Source organism: Eleutherodactylus coqui, chromosome 9, assembly GCF_035609145.1.
Source record: "Eleutherodactylus coqui strain aEleCoq1 chromosome 9, aEleCoq1.hap1, whole genome shotgun sequence".
Classification (NCBI taxonomy): domain Eukaryota; kingdom Metazoa; phylum Chordata; class Amphibia; order Anura; family Eleutherodactylidae; genus Eleutherodactylus; species Eleutherodactylus coqui.
The window spans coordinates 35325672-35348663 of record NC_089845.1 but is presented as its reverse complement, the minus strand read 5'-3'; the positions used below and the strand labels follow the sequence as shown (position 1 = coordinate 35348663).

The 22992-nt window shown below is 44.0% G+C and overlaps 1 protein-coding gene across 1 annotated transcript in view; it reads left to right on the top strand.

The window, feature by feature from the left end:
• Nucleotides 1-22992, top strand: part of LOC136578989 (dynein axonemal heavy chain 5-like) — a 363128-nt gene that overhangs the window by 327907 nt on the left and 12229 nt on the right. The window contains exon 74 of the mRNA XM_066579223.1: nucleotides 5624-5756. Coding sequence (XP_066435320.1) covers nucleotides 5624-5756 — 133 coding nt within the window. The remainder of the gene's footprint in view (nucleotides 1-5623; nucleotides 5757-22992) is intronic.

Below are 22992 nucleotides of genomic sequence, written 5' to 3'. Positions count from 1 at the left end.
ACTGTAAACAACATACAGTTGGTACACACTATTAGAGAAAAGTACCTGTACAACGAGGAAATAATATTTCTAAAGAAAGTAATAATTCGAACACATTTGCAAAGGAGTTGTCCACGAACTTACACAACAAGAGAAATGATAAGTTCTCCTTGACCTCCAAAATTCCACAAGGCTCTAGCTGAATAATGTGGTTTCTCTGAGTCTCTACCTAGCAGGCCTGCTTACTATTTGACTCTGGTTGTTCGTGTGCCCTCACTTAGTTTTTACTGAGGTACTTCCTCACTTACAAACTCTAGTGTCCTCTGTACTGTGATGGGGGTGAAGAAATGTCCATTTCCATTGCTGGTCTCTGATCTAATAAACTATAGAAGATAGTGTCAGTCTCTGTAATGGCTCCAGCAGTGTCCCTGTGGTTGAGGGACAAAGGAGTTGTCCAAGTACTTGTGCACAACAAGAGAAATGATAAGTTCTTCTTGCCCCCAAGATTCCACAAGGCTCTAGCTGAATAATGTGATTTCTCTGAGTCTCTACCTAGCAGGCCTGCTTACTTTCTGACTCTGGTTGTTCACGTGCCCACACTTAGTTTTTACTGAGGTACTTCCTCACTTACAAACTCTAGTGTCCTTTGTACTGTGATGAGGGTGAAGAAATCTCCAATGTCCATTGCTGGTCTCTGATAGTGTCAGTCTCTGTAATGGCTCCAGCAGTGTCCCTGTGGTTGAGGCCTTTGTGATTTTGTAGTATGAACTCCTGCATCAGTACACTCTTAGCAATCCTTCCTAGTACAGCACTGCTTTGGAAACAATAAGCAGCCCACTGAGTCTCTCAGCTGCCCCTACTCTTGGACAGCTACACGAAGTCCTTGGCAGCTCTCTCTGCCATCTTTTCTCTCTGGTGTGCTTCTCTCTCACTTCCCCTGTCCTTAGAAATCTTGTGCCCATTCTGGCTGCGGTGCTTCATTTTGGTGCATAAACATCCACTTGATCAGATATGTATTCGCACGAGCCACAAGTTTCCGCAAACGCTTCCACATTTGCGCGGCTCCCCATTACAGCTGTTTCATAATTCTAGAATATAGTCTTTGTTTTAAAAGCAGGTTTCTTTCTTAATGAAGCCGTACCTTATATTTCATGTTAAAACGATGCAATAAGTGAATGATTGTGGCAGGATACGTCGCTGGGTTAATTATTGCTGGCAATTAAGAGCATTCTATTTGTTTTGCTTCCAAGAAATATTATCTTTGTATTGCTATCTAGCAAGGCTGTTATTCATGCATGCGAAGAAAGACAAATTGTCTGTCTTTATCTCCTTTGGGCCGTATTTCAGAACATTACGGTACGAATGTATTAGTGTGGGAAAAAGGTCTGTTCTCTGTCATATTTAAATGCAGAGGAGAATTAGGTGCTGAAAATGTAGATGAGCCAACTGTATGAAGGTGGGTTGAAAAGAATATATTAAAATCAAGTTTCATTATGAATCCTGAAAAAAAAAGCCTGTTCATCATTGACTAGAATAGTCAGGCTCTTATAAAGCAACACTTTAGAGTGGGAATTTCATTACATATTGGCAGAGCTATAAAGACAACATATTGGCTTTCACCCAGATGCACATAAACTGCCTCGAATTAACATGCGCAGATATAAAATACAGCTTTTTAAAGCCCACTTACCATTCTGTATTGATAACGTATAAGGACCGGAGCAGTTGTTCCCTGATCATATTAGTCAACCCTTAAGACACATTAAGTAACGCTACTTTGATGGAAACAGCCAAAGGGATTGCCTTTTATCGCCGTGCCTTTAGCATGGCATTGGTGGCGCAGTTATTGCACATCGGAGTTTGTCATTTAATTCTAGAATGTTTTTACACTGCATTGCTAATATATCAGAGTATCACTTAGGACATTTTACTAATTAAAACCAGATAGTGGAACATTTTGCACATTTTTTTTCTTTTTTTTAATTCTGTTGTCGGTACACGAATATGGGAGCGGACATCTTGCCTTTGTTGTAGAGATATGTTTTAACCCCTTAAGGCTCCAGTTACATGACAGAGTTTGGGGTTTGTATGAAGTAGGATTGGAGGTCGATACCTTTCCATATAATGCAGGTGCCGGCTGTTTTCTACTCCTTTGTGCAACACCTTTAGTATCAGCTCTGCCACTGATTATGGCTGTTAACCCTTTAAATGCCCCAATCGGAGATCGCGGGTCCCGAAAGGCAGCCGTGGGCCTTCTGAAAACCCCTAAGGTTGCCACTGTAGATTGCCTATCAAGCAAGGCCTATCAATTAAGGCTTAATAGATTCTGGCAGCAATTCTGTAACAAAATACACATTTAGCCATGCAGATTTTGGTGTGGAGATCTGGGTTGGCATGTTCCCTAATTTTATGTCCCATGTGAAAGCGCCTTATAGGTGTTATCTCATGAAGACAACTCCTGTCCATATGCTCTATTGGCCACCATGCACTACCCAGCTAACCATACCTTCACCAAGCAAAATCAGCGGTTTGCTGGAGTTGCCAGAAATTTGACCTGATGGCCTCATTTTGAAACAAATTGTCTCCCCTTTAACCTCCCAGGCAGTTTTGGATTACAGAGTTTATCATGTTATCATCCACATATCATTCAGAGAGCATATTTGCTCTCTGATTGTCACATATGCTTTGTTTTACCCAGAAAAAGAATACAAACTTATGAGGACTTGTTCATCTAATCCTGTCTCTACATTGTTTAACCCTGCAGATGCTGTAGTCATTGCTGACTGTGGCACGTAAACAGATTTACCGAAAAAAAAAGTAACACTTTTTTCCCCTTAAGGAAACTACTAGAGATGAGCGAACGCGTTCGTCCGAGCTTGATATTCGTGCGAATATTAGGGTGTTCGGGATGTTCGTTATTCGTAACGAACACCATGCGGTGTTCTGGTAAATTAAACTTTCTTCCCTGAGACGTTAGCGCTTTTTTTTGGCCAATATAAAGACAGGGAAGGCATTACAACTTCCCCCTGCAACGTTTAAGCCCTATACCACCCCCCTGCTGTGAGTGGCTGGGGAGATAAGGTGTCCGCCTGATATGAAAGTCTGCCCCTCCCGCGGTTCGCTATGGATGCATTCTATATGCGCTCAATGGGGCCAGCGGCAGCAGCGCTGACCCCATTGAGAACATATAGAAGACAAATCCTTCTTCTCTGGCACAGCTGTAACAGCTGTAGCAGAGAAGAACGATGTTTGCCCATTGAATTCAATGGAACCGGCAATACAGCCGACTCCACTGAATGCAATGGGCTGCCGGCGATCGCAGGATGAATGGTCGGAAAGGGGTTAAATATATAACCCCTTTCCTGCAATTCATCCAGAAATGTGTTACACTAAAAATATATACCGGCGTATAAGGCGACGGGGCGTATAAGACGACCCCCCAACTGTCACCTTATACGCCGGTAATACAGTGGAGCAAAGAATAAAAAGCATTACTTACGTTTTTAGATGATCTGCGGCGCTCCTGCAGGCTGTCACTCCCTCCTGGTCCACGGCAGAGTATTGCTTTCTCCACGAAAGACTTTAAATCCCTGCCTCCAGAAAGACACGTGCCTTCAGCCAATCACAGCCAATGACAATGATGTCATTGAATGGCTGTGATTGGCTGTGTTTCTGGAGGCGGGGATTTCAAGCCTTGAAATCCCCGCCTCCAGAAACACAGCCAATCACAGCCATTCAATGACATCATTGTCATTGGCTGTGATTGGCTGAAGGCACGTGTGCTTCTGGAGGCAGGGATTTAAAGTCTTTCATAGAGAAAGCTTGTCTGCCGTGGATTAGGAGGGAGTGACAGCCTGCAGGAGCGCCGCAGATCATCTAAAAACGTAAGTAATGATTTTTATTCTTTGCTCCACTGTATTACCGGCGTATAAGGTGACAGTTGGGGGGTCGTCTTATACGCCCCGTCGCCTTATACGCCGGTATATATTTTTAGTGTAACACATTTCTGGATGAATTGCAGGAAAGGGGTTATATATTTAACCCCTTTCCGACCATTCATCCTGCGATCGCCGGCAGCCCATTGCATTCAGTGGAGTCGGCTGTATTGCCGGTTCCATTGAATTCAATGGGCAAACATCGTTCTTCTCTGCTACAGCTGTTACAGCTGTGCCAGAGGAGGACGATCTTTATGCTGACAGTGGGGGGGGGGGGGGGGGGGCACTCTTGCCGCTATTGTGGCTTAATAGTGGGACCTGTGAACTTGAGATGCAGCCCACCATGTAGCCCCTCGCCTGCCCTATCCGTCACTGTGTCATTCCCATCACTTTCCTGAATTGCCCAGATTTTCACACATGAAAACCTTAGCGAGCATCGGCGAAATACAAAAATGTTCTGGTCGCCCATTGACTTCAATGGGGTTCGTTGTTCGAAACGAACCCTCGAGCATCACGGGAAGTTCGTTACGAATAACGAACACCCGAACATTTTGGTGTTCGCTCATCTCTAGAAACTACACATAATTGTTATCGCCATATCCATAACAGCCCGTATTACAAAATATTACATTATTTATCTAGCATGGTACATTCTGTATAAAGAAAGAAAAGCCAAAATAGACGTTTTCTAATCATTACGCTTCCCTAAAACAGGAATAAAAATAATTTAAAAAAATCAAATACAACTCAAAATGATACCAATAAAAACTACAAGTCGTCCCACAAAAAAACAGATCTGATACAGCTCTGTCCATTGAAGAATAAAAATGCTCTGGTCCTGGAATGTGGCGCCAAAAAAGTGTTTGCATTCTGCAAAACTGATAAAACAATAAAAAATTTTAATCAATTTGGTGTTGTCATAATTGTAAACACCTGTAAAATAAAGGTAAAGTAATAATTATAGCACATGGTGAACACCGTATATCTAAATTGCAAAAAACAATGATGAAATTGCTTTTTTTGATTGCCCCGAGCAAAAAAAATAAACTAATAAAACTTATGTAACCCTTTCCAATCCACTGTCTGACGTCTGAAGACATTATGATTTAGGGCTGTACAGCTCCGATGTTGGAAGACGTCCGTCGGGGTTCTCTTACTGTATATTGGCAGCCTCTCTGCTGTCGGAGCCTATCCAACGTGTCACCTCATGCAGTACTGGCTTTAGCCAGCAGATAGTGCTGTTGTATAACGGCAGAAAAAGAGTAAGCCCCCTAGGAAAACCAGGATACAAATTGGATTGTAAAGGGTTAATACACTACATGTACCTGAAAGCCTTTTTTATAAAAACTAAAACTTGTCCTGCAAAATACAAGGAGTCATACAGCTATACTGATGAAAAAGTTATAACGGTTGAAAAACAAAAGGGGAAATGATTTACTGGCCCTTAAGCCTAAAATTAGTTATCTCACTAAGGGGTTAAAAATGGTGACTAAGTTCTACACCATGTATTTTTACATGAGACGTGACTGTTGGGGGCTTAGATTGTGGCTCCTGCTCTAGATGTCTTAAAAATAGGGCACTATTAATATATATGGTTCCTAGCTGTCTCTCCGCTGTTTGCACCGTTGATCGTGTCCTTAAAATGTGTTGAATTTGGAAATCTTTGTATTTCTTACCATATATTCTCCTCCATTATCTCTGTGCGGTAGGTTAAAGCTCGACTTCAGAAGATGGGCCCCATTCAACCAATGAATATATTCCTGCGACAAGAGATTGATCGCATGCAGCGTGTGATTGCGAGAGTCAGGAGTACACTTACTGACCTTAAACTGGCAATTGATGGTGAGATGATTTACTGTCGGATATATCTTCTTTTACTCGAGTGGTTTGATTTACTTTTTGTCTCAAAAATCATTTTGATGAGCTCAGTTTCTCAGGAAACGATTAATACGCTGCTGGAATTTTCATCTCGGCAGTAAATTTCGGGTATGATGTAAGTATGCATGAGAAGCCTTGCCTTGAAAATCAGCCATCCAGGAGTGGTTGTCCTTCTTAAGATGGTGACAATTATAAGAAGGCTTAGAAAAGGAGCAGAAAGAATAGAACGTTTCATTTTTCTGCCTTATTTCTTAAGCGGAAGGATATTACAGGATATACATTTTAGGTGACCAGTGGGTTGTTGATCCGGGTCTTACAGACAGGTAGGAACTATTAGAGGTTGATCCAGGAATTAGTCTGATTGCCATTAGGGAGTCGGAAAGGAATTTTGTTTTCCCGAAAGGCTAATTGGCTTCTACCTCTTGGAGTTTTTTGCCTTCCTCTGGATCAACAAGGAGGTTGTATCAGGCTGAACTAGATGGACATTGTCTGCATTCGGCCTAACCTACTATGTTACTATGTAACCACCTGTATCTTACATTCCATTGTTCATTGTCCATATCCATGTAGCATTTACCTTCTTAGCATGTATGAAAAGAAATAATGGCCGATACCTTGCAGTCCTGGTCTATGTATGAGAATGACTGATGGCCATCTATTTTGGTTCACTGCTTCTTGACTAATCTTCCCCGTCCGGTGGTGGCAGCACAATGGAGGTTTTCTGAAGGATGTTGTGCTAGTGGGTAGAAGAAAAGGTTATTTGTGACAATAGAACTCTCCATTATCTTGGTAGTTGCATAAGGGTTGCAACGGCCCAAATATAAGCCACGTAACAAGTAATAAGCCAGTTCTTGTTGGCCATTGGGTTCTATACTGAATGGACGATGACTACACTTATGTACATTTAACCTTTTGTGGGAACAGGATTATTGGGGACACTTGATTTAAGGCTTAGACAATCACACCACTTATATAGATGATTGAGAGTTTGATCTTTGAATTCTCTTTAAGTGAATGGTTTGCTAGCTTAAGGTAAAAACTTCAAAAATGTTAAAAAAAAAAATGCAACTTTTTGCAAAGGGTAAAAACTGTTAAGCTATCCATTAAAGCTTATTAAAAATCTCCATACCGTATCTCTTGAATTGCTAGTTTTACAAATGTCACCTGGCTGTGAAATATCATCTTCCAGGTAACCTTTCCAGTAATATGCTCTGTAAGCAACAAAACCTGAACTTAAGGTTTTACTACATTTGATAGAAAAGGTTCGTACTCTCTCAGGATTCAAGGCCGTAATCAAATTGTACATCGGAAAAATCAGACAAAAAGTTGCTATAGGTAATTTCTGAAACATTGTCCAGTTCACATATTTCAACTTTGTACAGTTTACCCAATGTTACATTTGTCTTCACATAGATGTATCAGAGAATCTTTATATTGAACTCCCTGAAGATGGGAAAAGGTAGCACAGAACTAGAAATGAGCGAGTATACTCGCTAAAGGCAATTGCTCGAGCGAGCATTGCCCTTAGTGAGTACCTGCCCTCTCGAGACGAAAGGTTCGGGTGCCAGCGCGGGGGAACGGTGAGTAGCGGCAGTAAGCAGGGGGGAGAGAGGGAGAAAGATCTCCCCTCCGTTCCACCTCGCTCTCCCCCGCAGCTCCCTGCCCGCCGGCACCCAAACCTTTTGCCTGGAGCGGGCAGGTACTCGCTAAAGGCAATGCTCGCTCGAGCACTTGCCTTTAGCGGGTATACTCGCTCATCTCTACACAGAACCCATTAGAAGTATACCACCGTATACCGTCTCACCCGCTCAACATTATCTATTCCTTTATGTTTTTGTAACCATATGCCTTGTTGTATCTCAAGAAGAGAAACCCTTTTGTTGCCCTCGATGGGCCTGAGGGTTGATAATATACTGTATATGAAAAGGACAAAACCATTTTCTAAATGTGCCTGCAGTTTGTTCTTGTAATGTTGTATCCAATTACTAAAAAGTCTTCCAACATGGTCCTTATCACCGGTCTCACAGGGCTTCGTGAGTGCCAAGGATGAACCCCCCTCCCCCCCCTTACATACATGGTTCCATAAATGGGCTTATTGTTATCTAATAGTCTGAGACAACTCATGGGATCCTTGTTATGGAGGCCATTAGTTGACGTCCCGCTTAAAGAAAAAATAGCAAAGGAGCAAAAACGGGTTATTTAGAAATTAAGAATCAGCAAAATAGAATTTTAACAATTTTAAAGGGACTTTTTCTTCTTGATGGTACAACCACACGGCCTATACACTGCACATTTTCCACAGCTGAGTTGTATGTAGAATGGGGTCATACACATGAGCGATTTTCTTTCCGCATTGCATTGCGGTACGGGAAAAAAATCGCGGCATGTCCTATCTTTGGGCGTTCCCTTGGAACGCATCGCACCACCCATTGGGCTGGCACAGCATCGCGAGGGGCACGTGAATACGATGCAAGGTTTACCCATTGAAAACATGGGGAAGCACTCTGTGATTCTCCCTTGCAGCTTAAAGATAGAGGATTGCTACTTCCCTGAAGTGATGTGAGGCGGTCTTAACACAAAAATACCTCCCATCCGCGGGGACATCGCATGTTGGTGAGCACGACATCAGCCGGATTTTCACAGCTGATATTGCATTGGCCCATGTTTACATGTTGCTGATTTGCTGCAGATTTCGTCTTTCCAATTGAAAGTGTGAAATCTGCTGCAGATCTGCATCAAAATCTACTACGGAACCCGCAGTAAATTAATGGTGTGGAAACACACCCTTAGGGTGACTACGCACTATAGTTCTTTTTCATTACGAAATCCGCCGCTTTTTTTTTCCAGGGGTCTATCACGATTTTGCGGTAACTTGCGATTTTGCCGCGATGCGTTTTTGACATTAGAAAGCCCCATAGACACTTGGAGAAAAAAAAAGCAGCAAATTCGCATACACTAGTGGGTAATCACCCTTAGGGCTCCTTTCCACTAGCGATAGTGATATCGCTGCAAGAAAATCGCAATGTTAAAATCACATCGCAACGCTGCAAAATCACACGCTTTTGCGTTGCGAGAATCTGTTTTGCCGTTGCACTGTATGGGCGACAGAAAAATGCAAAATGCTAAAACATTCCTCCTGCTGCGATTTTTAATCCTCGCATCGCAGCTTGCCTTAAACATCACTAGTGGATGGGTTGTCATAGAACAACATGTGTGGGACCTACCTGCGAGAGCTCACACTGAGCATCGCACTGAAAACGTGCGATTACCTCGCCAGTGGAAAGGAGCCCTTGGGGTAGTTTCATGTGAGTGATAGCATCGCGTGATTTTCGCACGATGCAAGAGTTAGTAGAAAGGCAAAATTATGAAAACAACGATTTTCAATGGTTTCCTTCACATTTTCGTGTTTTCACTCATGCGATGTTGCGATTAAAAAAAAAAAAAAGCAGCATATAACTTCTTTCTGCCTTTTTGCTATTTTTTTTATCGCCCATGTTTCCCTATGGAGCCTCCTTTTTATCTTATCGCATCGGACGAACTTGCGATTGTTTTTTTGTGCAGTGTAATGCGTTTTTAACATTAGAAAGTCCTATTGACTTTTGCGCTAAAAAAATCTCGGCAAAATTGCTTGAGAAAATCCAAGCGCCAGCAACGTTTTTGCGAGGAAAAAGCAGTGCTAATGCTCAAAAATTGCGATATCTCGATTGCCCGTGTGAAACTACCCTTAAGGCCCATTTAGACAGAACGGTTATCGCCCAAAAGCCGTCTTTCACCTCCTGTCACATAGAAGAATTGTACCGGGTTATTACAGATCATCAATAAACTTCAAGCATAAACTAAATTAAAGGGTAAAAGTAAAAATGATACGCCGGGTTATTACATATGATCTTCCTGATGTGAGACCCCATAACTGCCATGTAATGACACTCAGATACAGAATAGTGATATCAATGGAAACAGAAACTCAAAAATTTTCAGTTAGCAAAACTGTCTACCATAAGACGTCCTCGTTGTCCAGAGCAACCAATCACAGCGCAGCGTTCATCTCTCAAGCTGCTGAGGTAAAACGAACCCTGCCCTATGATTGGTTGCTCTGAGGTAACATGGACGTCTTATGGTGGACAGTTTTGCTATATGAGGACCAAAAAGTTGTATTCTGCCGTAGTCATTGCAATGTTATCCCTACCGATTGCAATTGTTACCGGCCCTGAAACCAAACAATGAAGAGAGGCGATGTTCTTTCTGTGGGACTCTGCAAACTGTACGGGATGGTTTCATGGAGTCTTTAGTGTTTAGTGATGAAGCCGCCTTCCACCTTTTGGTCACAGTTACCAAACAGAATGTCAGAATGTGGGGCTGAGGGAAAGCCCACCTGTCTATGTAGAGCATATGTGCGAATCCTCTTGGTGAATATGTTGGGCGCTATGACCTGTAGGAAAGTGTACGGCCCTTTCTCTTTCCATAAGGAAACAATCCCGGTGATTTTGTACCTGAACGCTACAGATATGGCTTCTGCCGCAGCAGTAACAGGAAATCCCAGGTTTCATCTTCCAACTGGACGCCCCCCTCATTTTCACAATGTATTCAGAAGTGAGCAGTGACTACCAAATAGATGGAATGGCCTTCCGTGTGGTGACAGTAGTGAACTTCTTCCTTGGCCCACCACGTTCCCGGACCTGACGCCTTGTGATTTTCCTCTAGGGGAGTGTTGGAGCCATTGCATCCGTCATTTGGAATGCTCTATAACGTGTATAGCAGGAACTTGACTACAGGCTCCATGTGTGCCCAGTGACATGGGGGTTCACGTTGACACCTCTGATGGGGAGGTATCAATGTGAGGTGTCATAAAACTTTTTTATGTTGTACAACGAAACATTTTGAGTTTCTGTTTCCATTCATATCAGATTTCTGTATGTGAGGGTCATTAAACAGGAGCTTTGGCGGATTCACATTGGGAAGAACCCAATAATAACCCTGAATGTAGTTCTGTGCCTACATGTTGTATTTCTCAGTATAGGTTTGGGCAAGGAATAGGTCATTCTTTTATAATTCAACTATGAATGTATTATAATGGGTTATATTAATACGTTATTGGGGTTTGCTCATCGATGAGACCTGACACTGCCCACTGGTTTATGGGGTTACTTCACGTTAAACTGCTTCTTGGAGAAACGATAAGCTAGTAGAACTTCTCAGATCTGTTATTATTGGAATTGCCGCCTTCATAAGTAGGCTGTGATCTTATAATAAACCGAAGGACCATGCGGAATAGTAGCCTCGTTCAGGGTGCATCGTGTATTATTAGCGCTCTGCAGACACATTGGGGACATTTATTAGTAGTGTCTTTAGAATGAAACTTCACAAAAGGGGTCAAGTCATTTAATTTAGCACAAATTGATCACATTTTTCTGAAATGATGCACACAACAAATACACCACGCAAAAATATTACGGGAACACTTAAATCACATATCAGATCCCAATGCAGGAAAGATACAAGTTTAAAATCCTAAATGATATAAACTGTGTAAATGATGTAACAACGGAAATCAAAATCATCAACCACTTCTGGATTCCAAATCACCCAGAAAATTCCTAATGCTGTCCTAGTAGACCTTCTCCCTGACCTGGATCAGGCCATTAGTGAGTTCCTGGACAGTTTGTGGCACTACTTGGTGGTGTTGAATGCACTGATACAGAATGTTCCAGAGGTTCTCAACTGGATTCAGGTCTGGAGAACACGAGGACCGGTCACTGATATCAATGTCTTCATTATCCAGGAAATGCATACACACTCTGATCAAATGTGGATAGTCCTTGTCCTGCTTTAGGAGGAACTCAGGGCCCATTGTACCAGCATCAGGTCTGCTGTGACTCTTAGTATTTCATCCCACTCAGGGTACTGTTGGCTATCATGTGGAGGTTTGCACATAAAGGAGCAGAAATTTTCATGTGATGGCCATCTTTGGAGGAACAGAACAATCTATGCAACCTGACTGGGCTGCAGGTACCACCTCCTGCTACCAGTAGTGACAAGGACATTAGCAAAACACAAAACTAGAGAAGACTGTGAGATAGGATAAAGAGAGGGTAATTGTCTGTGGCCACCACCTACAAAACCATTCCCCTTTTTGGGAGTCCTCTTGCTGGCACCTCTCCATTGTGCCTGTTGACACTTTAATTTGCACCAAAGCAAGATAAAATGATTCACAATTGCTTCTGCTTCCTAACTGGACAGATTGATATCCTGAAAGTTTTAGTGATTTGCGGTTATACTGTGATGCGTACAGCATACCTAACTTTTTAGACAAATTATGCTCATCTAAAAGCCTGTGTGTCTCTCATCAATCTTGTAGCATACTTTCAGTATAATTTTTGGGGTTTTACCTCTGTAAATCAAGATTGAAGTGCAAGCCCTCTGCAATCCACTGCTTGTCATTAGGCATTCAGCTTCCCTAGCAACTGGGACAGAGCATATTCTTATCTGTGGGGGAGGGGCTGTCTTCACAAGCTCCTCCCCTACACTCACACAGCTCTCGGACCTGCAGTCAGTGTGTATACAATCTCTGCCTCTCCTGATGTTATTTTGACCTTGCTATGTGCAGCATAATTTTCATAGATCTTTATTTGCTGCTTGTGCGTTTGCATGGTCACAGCCTGTATAAAGTATATGTTGTGACCATGCAAACACACAAGCAGCAAATAAAGATCAGCCCAGTAAGAACTATGCTGCTTTGGCCACCGCAAACGTTAGACTCATATAATGCCTCCAACATAAAGATAAGTGCACATACCAGGTTAGGTGAATCTAACATCGGGAGAGGCAGAGATTTAGCACACACTGACTGCAGATCTGAGAGCTGTGTGATTGCAGGGGAGGAGCCTGTGAAGACAGACCCTACCCTATTGCTAAGAGCCATTCTAACATCCCAGTTACTAGAGAAGCTGAATGACTAATGACAAGCAGTGGATTGCAGAGGGGTTACTCTTCAGCCTTGATTTACAATGGTAAAACAAAAAATGTTTAATGAAAGTTTATTACAAGATTGATGAGACGCACAAGGGCTATTAGATGAGCAGAAGTTGTCTGAAAAGTTAGGTACACTTTAAGTGTTCCCTTAATTTTTTGAGCCCTACACATGTTGTGTAACCCAGAATACCAGGTTTCCTTTCTTACATGGAAGCCATACTTATATGACAGAATTGTGTGCCAACAGTAGTTCTAGTCCATGGCCACAGCCGGTTGATCCACGTATTAAGAATCTGTTGTACTTGTTGTAGAATAGATATGTCCGAAGTCACTTTCACCATGTTTTCAACCAAATTTTACACCATTTTCTGGTGCAATCAATTTAAAAAGTAAGTCTAAGCCTATCTCGCTCTGCAGATGTGTTTTACAGACGTCAAGTAGCATTTAATAAAAAGGGCAGAAAGCTCCAAATCGATAATATTATTTACCTTTTATAATGCCCGCCGGGCCAATGCCACATTGTTCCCATCCTGTTCCGACCTTCACTGTATGACCGCCTCTCGATGTGACCCTACAACCAGTCTCTGGTCTCAGTCGTGACAGCTGATATGAGATGTGTGCTGTAAATGGAGAATACACTGGATACTGCTGATAGCATTTTCCCAGGCAATGTACATTTCCACACCCTGAAGGTTATTTTTAGTGTGTCTCTTTTAGGCCCCCTGTCCACGGGCGTTGCGGTATCCTGCGGCAGATCTCCGCTGTGGGAGCCGCCGCCCGGGAGCAGGAGCCTGCAAGCGGCTCTCCACAGACAACCCTATCTGACAGATAGGCTGACCGCGAAGAATTGCGGCAAATCACAGAATGCTGCGATTTGCCGCCCGTGAGCGGAGATTTATAATGATTCTCCGCTCGTGGACAGGGGGGAAGCGCTCTCCATTGTGACACTATGGAGGGCTTTCACTGCGTTCCCTGTGGCCGGATTATGGCCGCGGGGAACGCAATTCAAACTCGCCCGTGGACAGGGGGCCTTATATAGAGTCGTTTAGAAATGTTGTATTAGGCTGCGTTCCCACAGGGTGGAATCCCGCCGGAAATCTCGCCGTTTGGCCACAGCAAAAAAACGCAAGGTTACCGCCGGAAAAGCGCTGCTTTAAAACCCGCAGCACTAAGCCACAGGTTTTGGAGCAGCTTGGCTGCATGCTTTTCCATTGCGGCCGGCACTCACATAGAGGAAAGCGCAGCTGCAACGGAAAGAAAATGGACATGCTGCGGCCGGGGAATCTGCGCCACAGTGCCAGCTTTGCCGTGATGGATTGGCCATCCCGTTTGGATGAGATTTTTGACAAATCTAGTCCACATGGCTGGCTTATACCGGGATTAGCGGCTTTAGGCGGATTTGCCGCGGTGAAATTCTGGACAGAATCCGCCCTGTGTGAACCCAGCCTTAGAGAGTTGTCATTTCTGCCATGTCCCAACATAATATGTAGAGTGACCTCTAGCCAGAGTTGTGCTGTAAGTCCAATCATTGCTACTTTACCCATTATCCTGAAGGTTGCAAGTTCGATCCCTGCATGATTCAGGTAGTCAGCTCAAGGTTGACTCGTCCTTCCGAGGTCAGTAAAATGAGAACCCAGCTTGGTGGGGGGTAATAAGTAATAATTACCTGAAAGCGCTGTAGAATAAGTTGGTGCTATACAAATACCAAGATTTTAGATTTTACAGTAGAAGCATACGCTGAGGCATTAAGGTTCTGTTTCCTAAAAGAATATGTGCGATGAATAATACCGACATAGATCTGCCTAGTAATGAAATGTAGAAATGATGCCGTGATTGATGTTCTTTGCTATATGAAATCTAATTGTGGCAATTATAGTGGAGGTAAATGATAGCAATAGCAGTTTGACAAATGTGCGTGCTTTGGTGATCGGTGTATTGTGGATGAACCTGTCAGGTTCAGTACCGTCAATAATCTCTTTGTTCTCGGATAGGGAAATAAATTGCTGTCTTGAATATAATTATTTACGAACTCGCATATCTGTCTGGTGTCCATGCAAGACGCCCAATATTCCGAACACAATTGATAACTTCCTTGTATCTTTATAGTTGCTGATAACCACTCTTGCTGTAATTAAAGGGCTTGTCCACTTTCTTTTTGAGAATTAAATGTTAGGTGCAGATGACCTAAAATAACAAATCAAACAGGACTTACCCCTCCTCAACCACGTCGATCCAGCTCTGCAACTCTGCAGTCCCCCTGATCTCTATTAACAGAGGAAGTCAGGTGACTGCTGCCCGCCAATCAGAGGCTGTAGCATCACCATTCGGAACTCCTCGCATCATGGCGCTCAGGATATGAGTGCTGATGCCAGAAGAATGGGCGGTCATGTTACAGTCTCTGATTGGCAGTCACTTTTTATGCTATCTAATTACTAGAGTGAAATTGTAACAAATTTTGTGACCTTTTTAAAAAAGTTGTAGTTCTGGAATATGGAAAAGTGGAGTGAGAAGCAGAGGAGAGTAATAAGTGACAAATTATTGAGCAAACTCGCACTCTGTTGGGACTTGAACCTGGGTCCTCCTGTCCTTCTCTCCCCAGTGAGACTTGCTGGACAAGCTCCTCTGCTGATCCTAGCATTGTCCTTGTTCCTGTTAAATCCACTTCCTGTCTCCCTGTCCTGGTCCCACCCTGCTTTTAATCAGGCGCACAGCCTGACCTTGCCACTGCACCAGCGTGCAATTATTGTGCTCCAAGCCATGATCAAGCTATACTTCCATCTGCTCCTCTGCTATTCAACGGAGGCCTCCTATTGCTGACTCCTGGCTTCCTTTCTGACTATGCTACCTGCCTCCTCCATCCATACTGCGAACTGAGACCTCCCGTTGCTGACTCCTGGCTCTTCCCTAACTACTCTCCAAACCTACGGCTACTACACCTGAAGCTCCACCCTAGTACCTGAAACCACACTCATGGAAAATGTATAACTTTTTTATACCAGAAATATGGCATAAACTGCTTTGTGAATCCCCCCCCCCCCCCCAAAAAAAAAAAACCTTAGCTGTGCCTTATGGCCCAGACTTGAAAATAGCAATAGAAAGCCCAACTTACAAAGGATATGTCATAGTTGGCAGGATTGTTGCAGACCTAGAGAAAAATTATGTAGCCAATACAGCCATGTTGTGGGTTCAAAGATCTTATGCAAGTGCTGAGGATGGCACTTATTTAAACTTGGTGCAGATGTAAGGTGTGCCCAGTGTATATTAATGTGTACCTGTATGTGCGGGTCCCACAATGCAGGTAGATAAAGAGATGGAACCCATGTTGCACTAAACAGTAACCACCTCTATTTAGCAACTGAATTAGTGGTACAGTCTCTTGCTTGACACACAGTTTCAGAATGTTGTAGCATAATTTCAATATCTGGCAATGCTGCCTCTAGGATTTGGCAACAGTTTTCCAGCTTGTTGGCCCATGCAGGTCTCTTTAGCTATACAGTCTCTTTAGTTACTTAGCAGGCCTGGCGTAACTCCATGGAGACTCTGAACACTTGTCAATAATAGCAATCACGGGGTCTTGATGGTGGACCTCTGCTCTCTCAATAATGTAACAAGTCTCGACCAAAGCTCCCACAGTTATGACGGACTGACTGTTCAGGCCATTTCAGCTCTGAGACTCCCCAGTCATTTTCACAGCACACTCGGTCATGTTGCATCGGACTTCTTCTACAATAGGCTTCCAGGGCTTTTCCTGTCAACCAAGGTCCAGGCGACACCCAAACTTGCATTGACCTCCTGTACTTTCTGCTTACTCAACCACTGCACCCAAAACAACGTCTTGTGTGCCACATCCCACCATTTATACAAAACACAGGTATCAACCTGTGGTGGGCAGATGAGCCTTTCAACTCCTCCATCTAACACACAAACCGCATCCAGCATGGATATCGCTTATGCAAACCTCCAATGGTCACCGTGACTGGGATCAAAGCACTTCCGCAATTTCCACGGAAGCCACGACAGAGACCTCAAGGGTCATCGGGTCCAACCCCCTGCGCAATGCAGGATTCACTAAATAATCACAGACAGATGTCTGTCCATCCTCTGTTTGAAGACTTCCATTGAAGAAGAACTCACTACCTCCCATGGCAACCTGTTCTACTCACTGATCACCCTCAAAGTTTCAGTTTCATCTCATTGCTTCTAGTCTTTCCTTGTGTAGATGAGAATAGAGTTGATCTCTCTGCACTGTGACAGCCCTTCAGATATTTGTAGACAGCCTTCTTTTTTGCAAGCTAAACATTCCCAGATCCTGTAACCGTTCTTCATAGGACATGATTTGCAGACTGCTCACCATTTTGGTAACTCTTCTCTGAACTTGCTCCAGTTTGTTGATGTCTTTTCTAAAGTGGGGTGCCCAGAACTGGACACAGTATTTCAGATGAGGTCTGACTAAGGAAGAGTAGAGGGGGATAATGACCTCACGTGATCTAGACTCTATGCTTCTCCTAATATATCCCAGAATTGTGTTTGTGTTTTTGGCTGCTGCATCACATTGTTGACTCATGTTCAGTCTGTGATCTATGAGTATACCCAAGTCTTTTTCACATGTGCTGCTTCGCCCAATTGCTCCAATTCTGTATGTGCTTTTTTATTTTTTCTTGCCCAGCTGTAGGACTTTGCATTTCTCCTTGTTAAATACCATTCTGTTAGCTGCTGCCCACTGTTCAAGCTTTTCTAGATCTTTTTGAATACTCTCTCTCTTCCCTAGTGTTAGCTATCCCTGCTAGCTTTGTGTCGTCGGCAAATTTGATCAGTTTGCCATCAAATCCTCCTCGAGATCAATTATAAAAATGTTGAATAACACTGGGCCTAGGCAGAGCCTTGTCGTACCGCACTTGATACATTCTTCCACTTGGATGTGCAGCCATTTAGGACCACTCTTTGAGTACAATCGCTCAGCCAGTTGTGAAACAGTGGACATTAAAACATCAGCATTTAAATCATTTTCCCCACTTTCACCAACCAACCTTATTACCTGACTACACTAAGTTAACCGTTTTCAGCCCCTTTACATGTATATGTGCAAAGTTTTAATAGTATACTGCCACATGTATTTACTGTTGCATTGTGTGTGAAAGACCTGTGATCACATAATTAGTGCTGTGCAGGCGCTTAAGCCAATAAGTATACTTCTCATCTATTAGGGGCTTGTCTGATGAAAAGGGACCTCCTTTGGTTTGAAAACGAGCTGGGCATGTGCCCGTGTGTCACCCCCTCCTCAGCTGGCGGATGTGATCAAATCCCCCATGAGAATGAATGCGGAGGGGAAAGAGAGCTGGAGGGACACAGCTATACAGAATTGTAGATGAGATGGTAGCCAAAGCTCAAGGAGGCTGTAGACCAGCTGACAGACATTGAGGGCTCCATTGGGATATTGTGGAGCTGAGAGGGTACATAGATGGACGAGGAGTGAGTATGCTTGCTGTAGTGATGGACTGTGAGCTGCATGAGGTCTAGAGCCAGGAGCAGAGGCTGCTACCAAGGACAGCATGTCATGAGCCAGCTGAGTATGTAAGGGCTGCTGAATGTAGCCTCCGCTAACGAGGCTTATGTACAACTGTCCTGGACAATCTGGCAGTCCACAAGCAAGTGGACTCTGCTGGTAGTAACATCTGCTGGGTGCTTTGGACGTTCCAGCTGGGCAGTAGGTTATGGGACCGTGAGTGGTAAATTAGTGGGGGAGACTGGCATGTCTGGCTGGTGGACAGTGCAGGAGCTGGAGTGACCGGGTGGGATAATAAGCATGCAAGAGGCGGAAGTGGATGCTTGTTAAATCAACAGTAACATTAAACATAAAGCACTAACATGACGTCCCCAGGTTTGTTACTTGCTGGTCTCAGTGAGATGTTTCAGTTGGTCTTGGCTTCTCCAGGACTTTGACACAAGTACAGACCTCCCTGCTGCACCATGTTAGTTGTACTTAAAACAAAGTCCTGTTACCACCAAAGTCTCTTCATGCCACCCCACGTTCCACTTGTCTGACTCTTAACAGGTCTAGCTAGGGTTTGGATTTCTTTGCACCCGACCCTTTTCTAGTTCTCATGGGTTTTTTTATGCAACATATCCTGGTAATCCAAAACTTCAGGCAAAAAAAAATGTTGTATAATGAGGGTCATGACTATAGGGATCTCCACCATCTTTACCAGTTATTAGTCTTCCACACCTTCTCCCTACCTTCTCTGTAACTGCTGTCCTTCCCTCCGAGAGCTACGGAACGCCTTGCTGTACTCCATTAGTCCGTCCTTCTTCGACTGGACAAGCAGGAGAGACTGGGGCTCTGGCTGGTGCTAGAGTATGGCAGTAGGAATGACCGGGCAAAATAATGAATATGTTGGTGGCAAAATTGGATGCTTGAAAACTAATTTTAATTACTCACAACTGCATGAAACCAGGCAATAGAGGTTTGACTCTGCCTCTTGGGCCTGGCAGATACAGTCTTTAGACTTTTTCCTTTTTGGAGAAGTATAGCTTTTGAGGTTTGTGCGCAAATTCCTTAGTCTATGGACTACCCTCATGCCAGGCCATTTTAAAGTCTACCTAACTTTTCAAAAAATTTTCAGAAGCAGCCTAGGTCACCGTTGGTTACTGTTTTGCTGCTCTTTGCATCCAGTTTGAGCTCTATCGAGTTAGTTTTGAATGTAGATTTTCCTACTTTTCTTCTGCCCTGCTGTTTGCAATCCCCTTGGCCATAAGTTGTGTGAAAAGTTAGTGTGCATGTAGAGTTAACTACTAGGGCCTAAGCCCTAAGGCTTCTTTCCCACGAGTGTATATCAGCCAGCCATTTTTACGGCCGGCCGATATACGCTATGTTGAGAGAAATAAAATTGGTGAACGGGCGCATAAATCTAACGTTTGTGTGCCACGCTGCTTAACTCCCTCCCACCTGCGGTCTCTGCCATGGGCTCCCATAGGAGCCCATGCAGTGGCCGACGTATTCCGGACCAAAAGGTAGTTCCAGGACTATCTTTTGGGCCCGACGTAAAAACGTCCAGCACTATATTGGCCGGCCAGGCGCTTTTACGTCTCAGGAATACGACCATGTGATCTGATGCTTTGGAATCCAATGCATCACAGCGCATATCAGCCAGCCATGAAAACAACCGGCTGACATACGCTCATGGGAAAGAACCCTAAGGTGCAATATAATGTTGGAGCTGGGATATGACACCTCTGCTCAATATATAAGGATTATATGTGTTATTGCAAAATCCATGTACATGCTGATACTGTTACTGTTCTTTTTGATTGTGGCCACTTTGTCACGTTTGTGAGATTATACCGTACTGAAGGCTTTGGTGGATCATCGCTATAAACATGCCGGTCATACCTCGTCCAGTAAGGCTGCTGTTCAACACATATTACATATTTCTACATTAGTACAATGATAGTTCAGCACTCCTGTATGTTAAGCATTGCATGGGAGCGATCAGTGCACTTCACCTGCTTGTTCTGTATGGGGATGAAACTTGTCAATGCTTTCTAATAATTTAAACTGTCAGAAAATAGAAAGTTTTTCAAGTTGGCAGGAAAATTCCAAGGCTCAGAGTCAAAGCTGCTGGCCGCGGAATGAATGAAGGCCGATGGCTGCTGGACCTGACGTTGGCGAGCACAGAAACTAAAGAGCTCTCTTGGAGAGGATCGGTTCATTCCTCTGCCTCCTACGCTGAAAGCTTAGAAGGATTAGATGAAGCTGGGTAGGGAAATTGTGACTAGAGGACAGCTGGAACATATGGTAATCTGTTGATTTTCTGAGTAATCTAAAAGCTGCCAGCATACCAGACAACCGGGCTGCCAGGAGGCAGATAGCAACTTTCTCTTGCAAGTTTTACAAAGTTTACTTCTTTACAGACTGCGATAGATCTATGCCATAGGTCACATGTGTATGATACCTCAAGCAGTCACATGAATTCCTTTATCACATAAGGCAACTATTAGTGGTGACAGTCTATTGCTGCCTTAAAGGACCTGTACCCTGAGGGATGCACAATGTTTGACCAAAGCCCACTTCTGGAGGAACCACTCAAGGTCATCACCCTGTATGGAAATGGAATCCATGTAGGGAGATGTTATGGAGGTTCATATTTTGCTTTGTCATGATTGGTGAACGTTCTTAGCATGTATATGTAGGGGGTCGGCCCAAAAGGGGTAACTGGTTGCTGTGCCAAAAGAAAGACTTGTAGCAAAACCCGTGCAAATCCACTGCTTGCACTAATATGTCGCAGTGTACTGCTGAGCATGCCCAGTGAGGACTTAGAGGAGGATGAGGTCAGGACTATAAAGGTGTTTGTAAGGGCGGATTCATACAAACGTATTTGCTCCTGGATTTGCGCTAAAACAATTGCACATGCAATATGCGGAAAATAGAACCGATTCATTTCAATGGGTTTATTCATATGCGCGTAGTTGGCGTGCGTAATTCAATTGCGCAAAAAAATATGTAACATGCTCTATTCTCCTGTGCATTTGCATAGGGGAAGAAGACATCTTGAACTCATTAAACTAATTGGCCATTTCAATGACTGTAGGCATCGGCGTGCGTTCTTTTGTGTGCATAATTAGGCTTGACTTGCGTACACAAAAAGTACAGTAAAAAATGCAGTTGTGCACCCAAATACGCATACGTGAAGCCTAACTATGGCACAGCAGAGCACAATGTGGAGGGGACATTGTAAGGGCTCTTTCACACGGGCGTTGCAATTTTCGTCTGCCCGTATCGCGAACGAAAATCGCATGAACGAGAGAAAGCCATGACCAAGTCGGGGCTAAATCTCCCGTTTTCTAGCCCATTCAGACTCTGGGCTGCGGTGTATATATGCTGCAGCCTGGAATTCCTTTGTCCTGGGGGAGAGCGCTGCTAAAGTCTCTCCCCTCACTCCCCTCTCCTTGTGCGCTGAACGCGACAATAGAGCAGCTGGCAAAGGAAGGGGGAGGGACTTTAGCAGTGCTTGCCATGCTAATTTCCCTCCCCTCTCTCCCCAGCCTATGGGAGCTGTCGGTAAGGGGAGGGGGAGGGACTTTAGCAATGCGACCCGCTGCTAAACTCCCTCCCACATCCCTCCCCTTTTCTGATGGCTCTCATGGGCGTCCATAGGAGTCTATGGGAACCGACTACATATTCTGGCAAAAGATAGGACAAGACATATCTTTTCTGACAGCGCCTAAAAGCGTCCGTCCGGCTGGCCAATTTTACACACCAGAAAATTGCCCATCTGAACGGATGCATTGGAATCCAATGCTTCAGATGGTCATGATTTCCACCATAAACCGCTCATGTGAAAGAAGCCTAAGAGACCCAAGAGAGGTCCGGCAGCCAAAGGGGCGAGACAACTGAGGTGCTGCAGGGAGTCTGCTAAGCAAAGCACATATTGAGTGTCAAAAAGCTGCAGAAAGGACAGCTGCTGCACATGTTGCACCAAGAAGTCCTTGAGTGACTGGATGGAACAACCAGAGACTATCTATAGAGAGTGACCGGACCGTGGCAGCACTGTTTTAAAGCAACAAACCGTAAGTGAGGCGTCCTCACCACAGATAGTAATTGTGCACACTCATAAGGGAGCAAATTAGTTACAACAGACCTGTAGATAAGTAACGCTGCAGCAGTTAATATTTAAAGGGATCTTACTCGCACTTTCCGGTCAGAGACCCGATGTAGTTCACCATCGCGAGCATTGGGAGTAGACCTGCTGTGTTCAGTTACATTGCATTGTTAGGGGTGAAGTGACAGCCTTTCTGAAATGGACTCTCTGTTGAACTATTTGTGCCGTATTTCAGAATTCTGCATAAGTTTGGTAACTCCGTTGGCTTCATCATATCCTGAGACCTGCGTCGTGCACCACCTCCCGTGACACATACGCCATTAAATGCATTGGCACGTCCCAGTATCTGGACCATGTCGGTTTTGCAGCATCTCACATTTATTTTTGCAGTCCAGGGCCGAGGTTTCTTGTCCGCTCGCTCTTTAGTCTTTTTAAATTGCATCCAGCTGATTCATTCCACAGCCCTGAGTCAGGCTGCAGGCGGTGACAGACAGCCGTAGTGACAGAAGTCTCAGTTGCTGCAAACATGGCTCGGCGCCGAACAGATGTACCTTCATGCAGAAAGCTATAATTCTATGGATGTTTATGAAGGTCACACTGCAAAAGAGGCTGTAAAATAAATCTGTGTTAGTCTA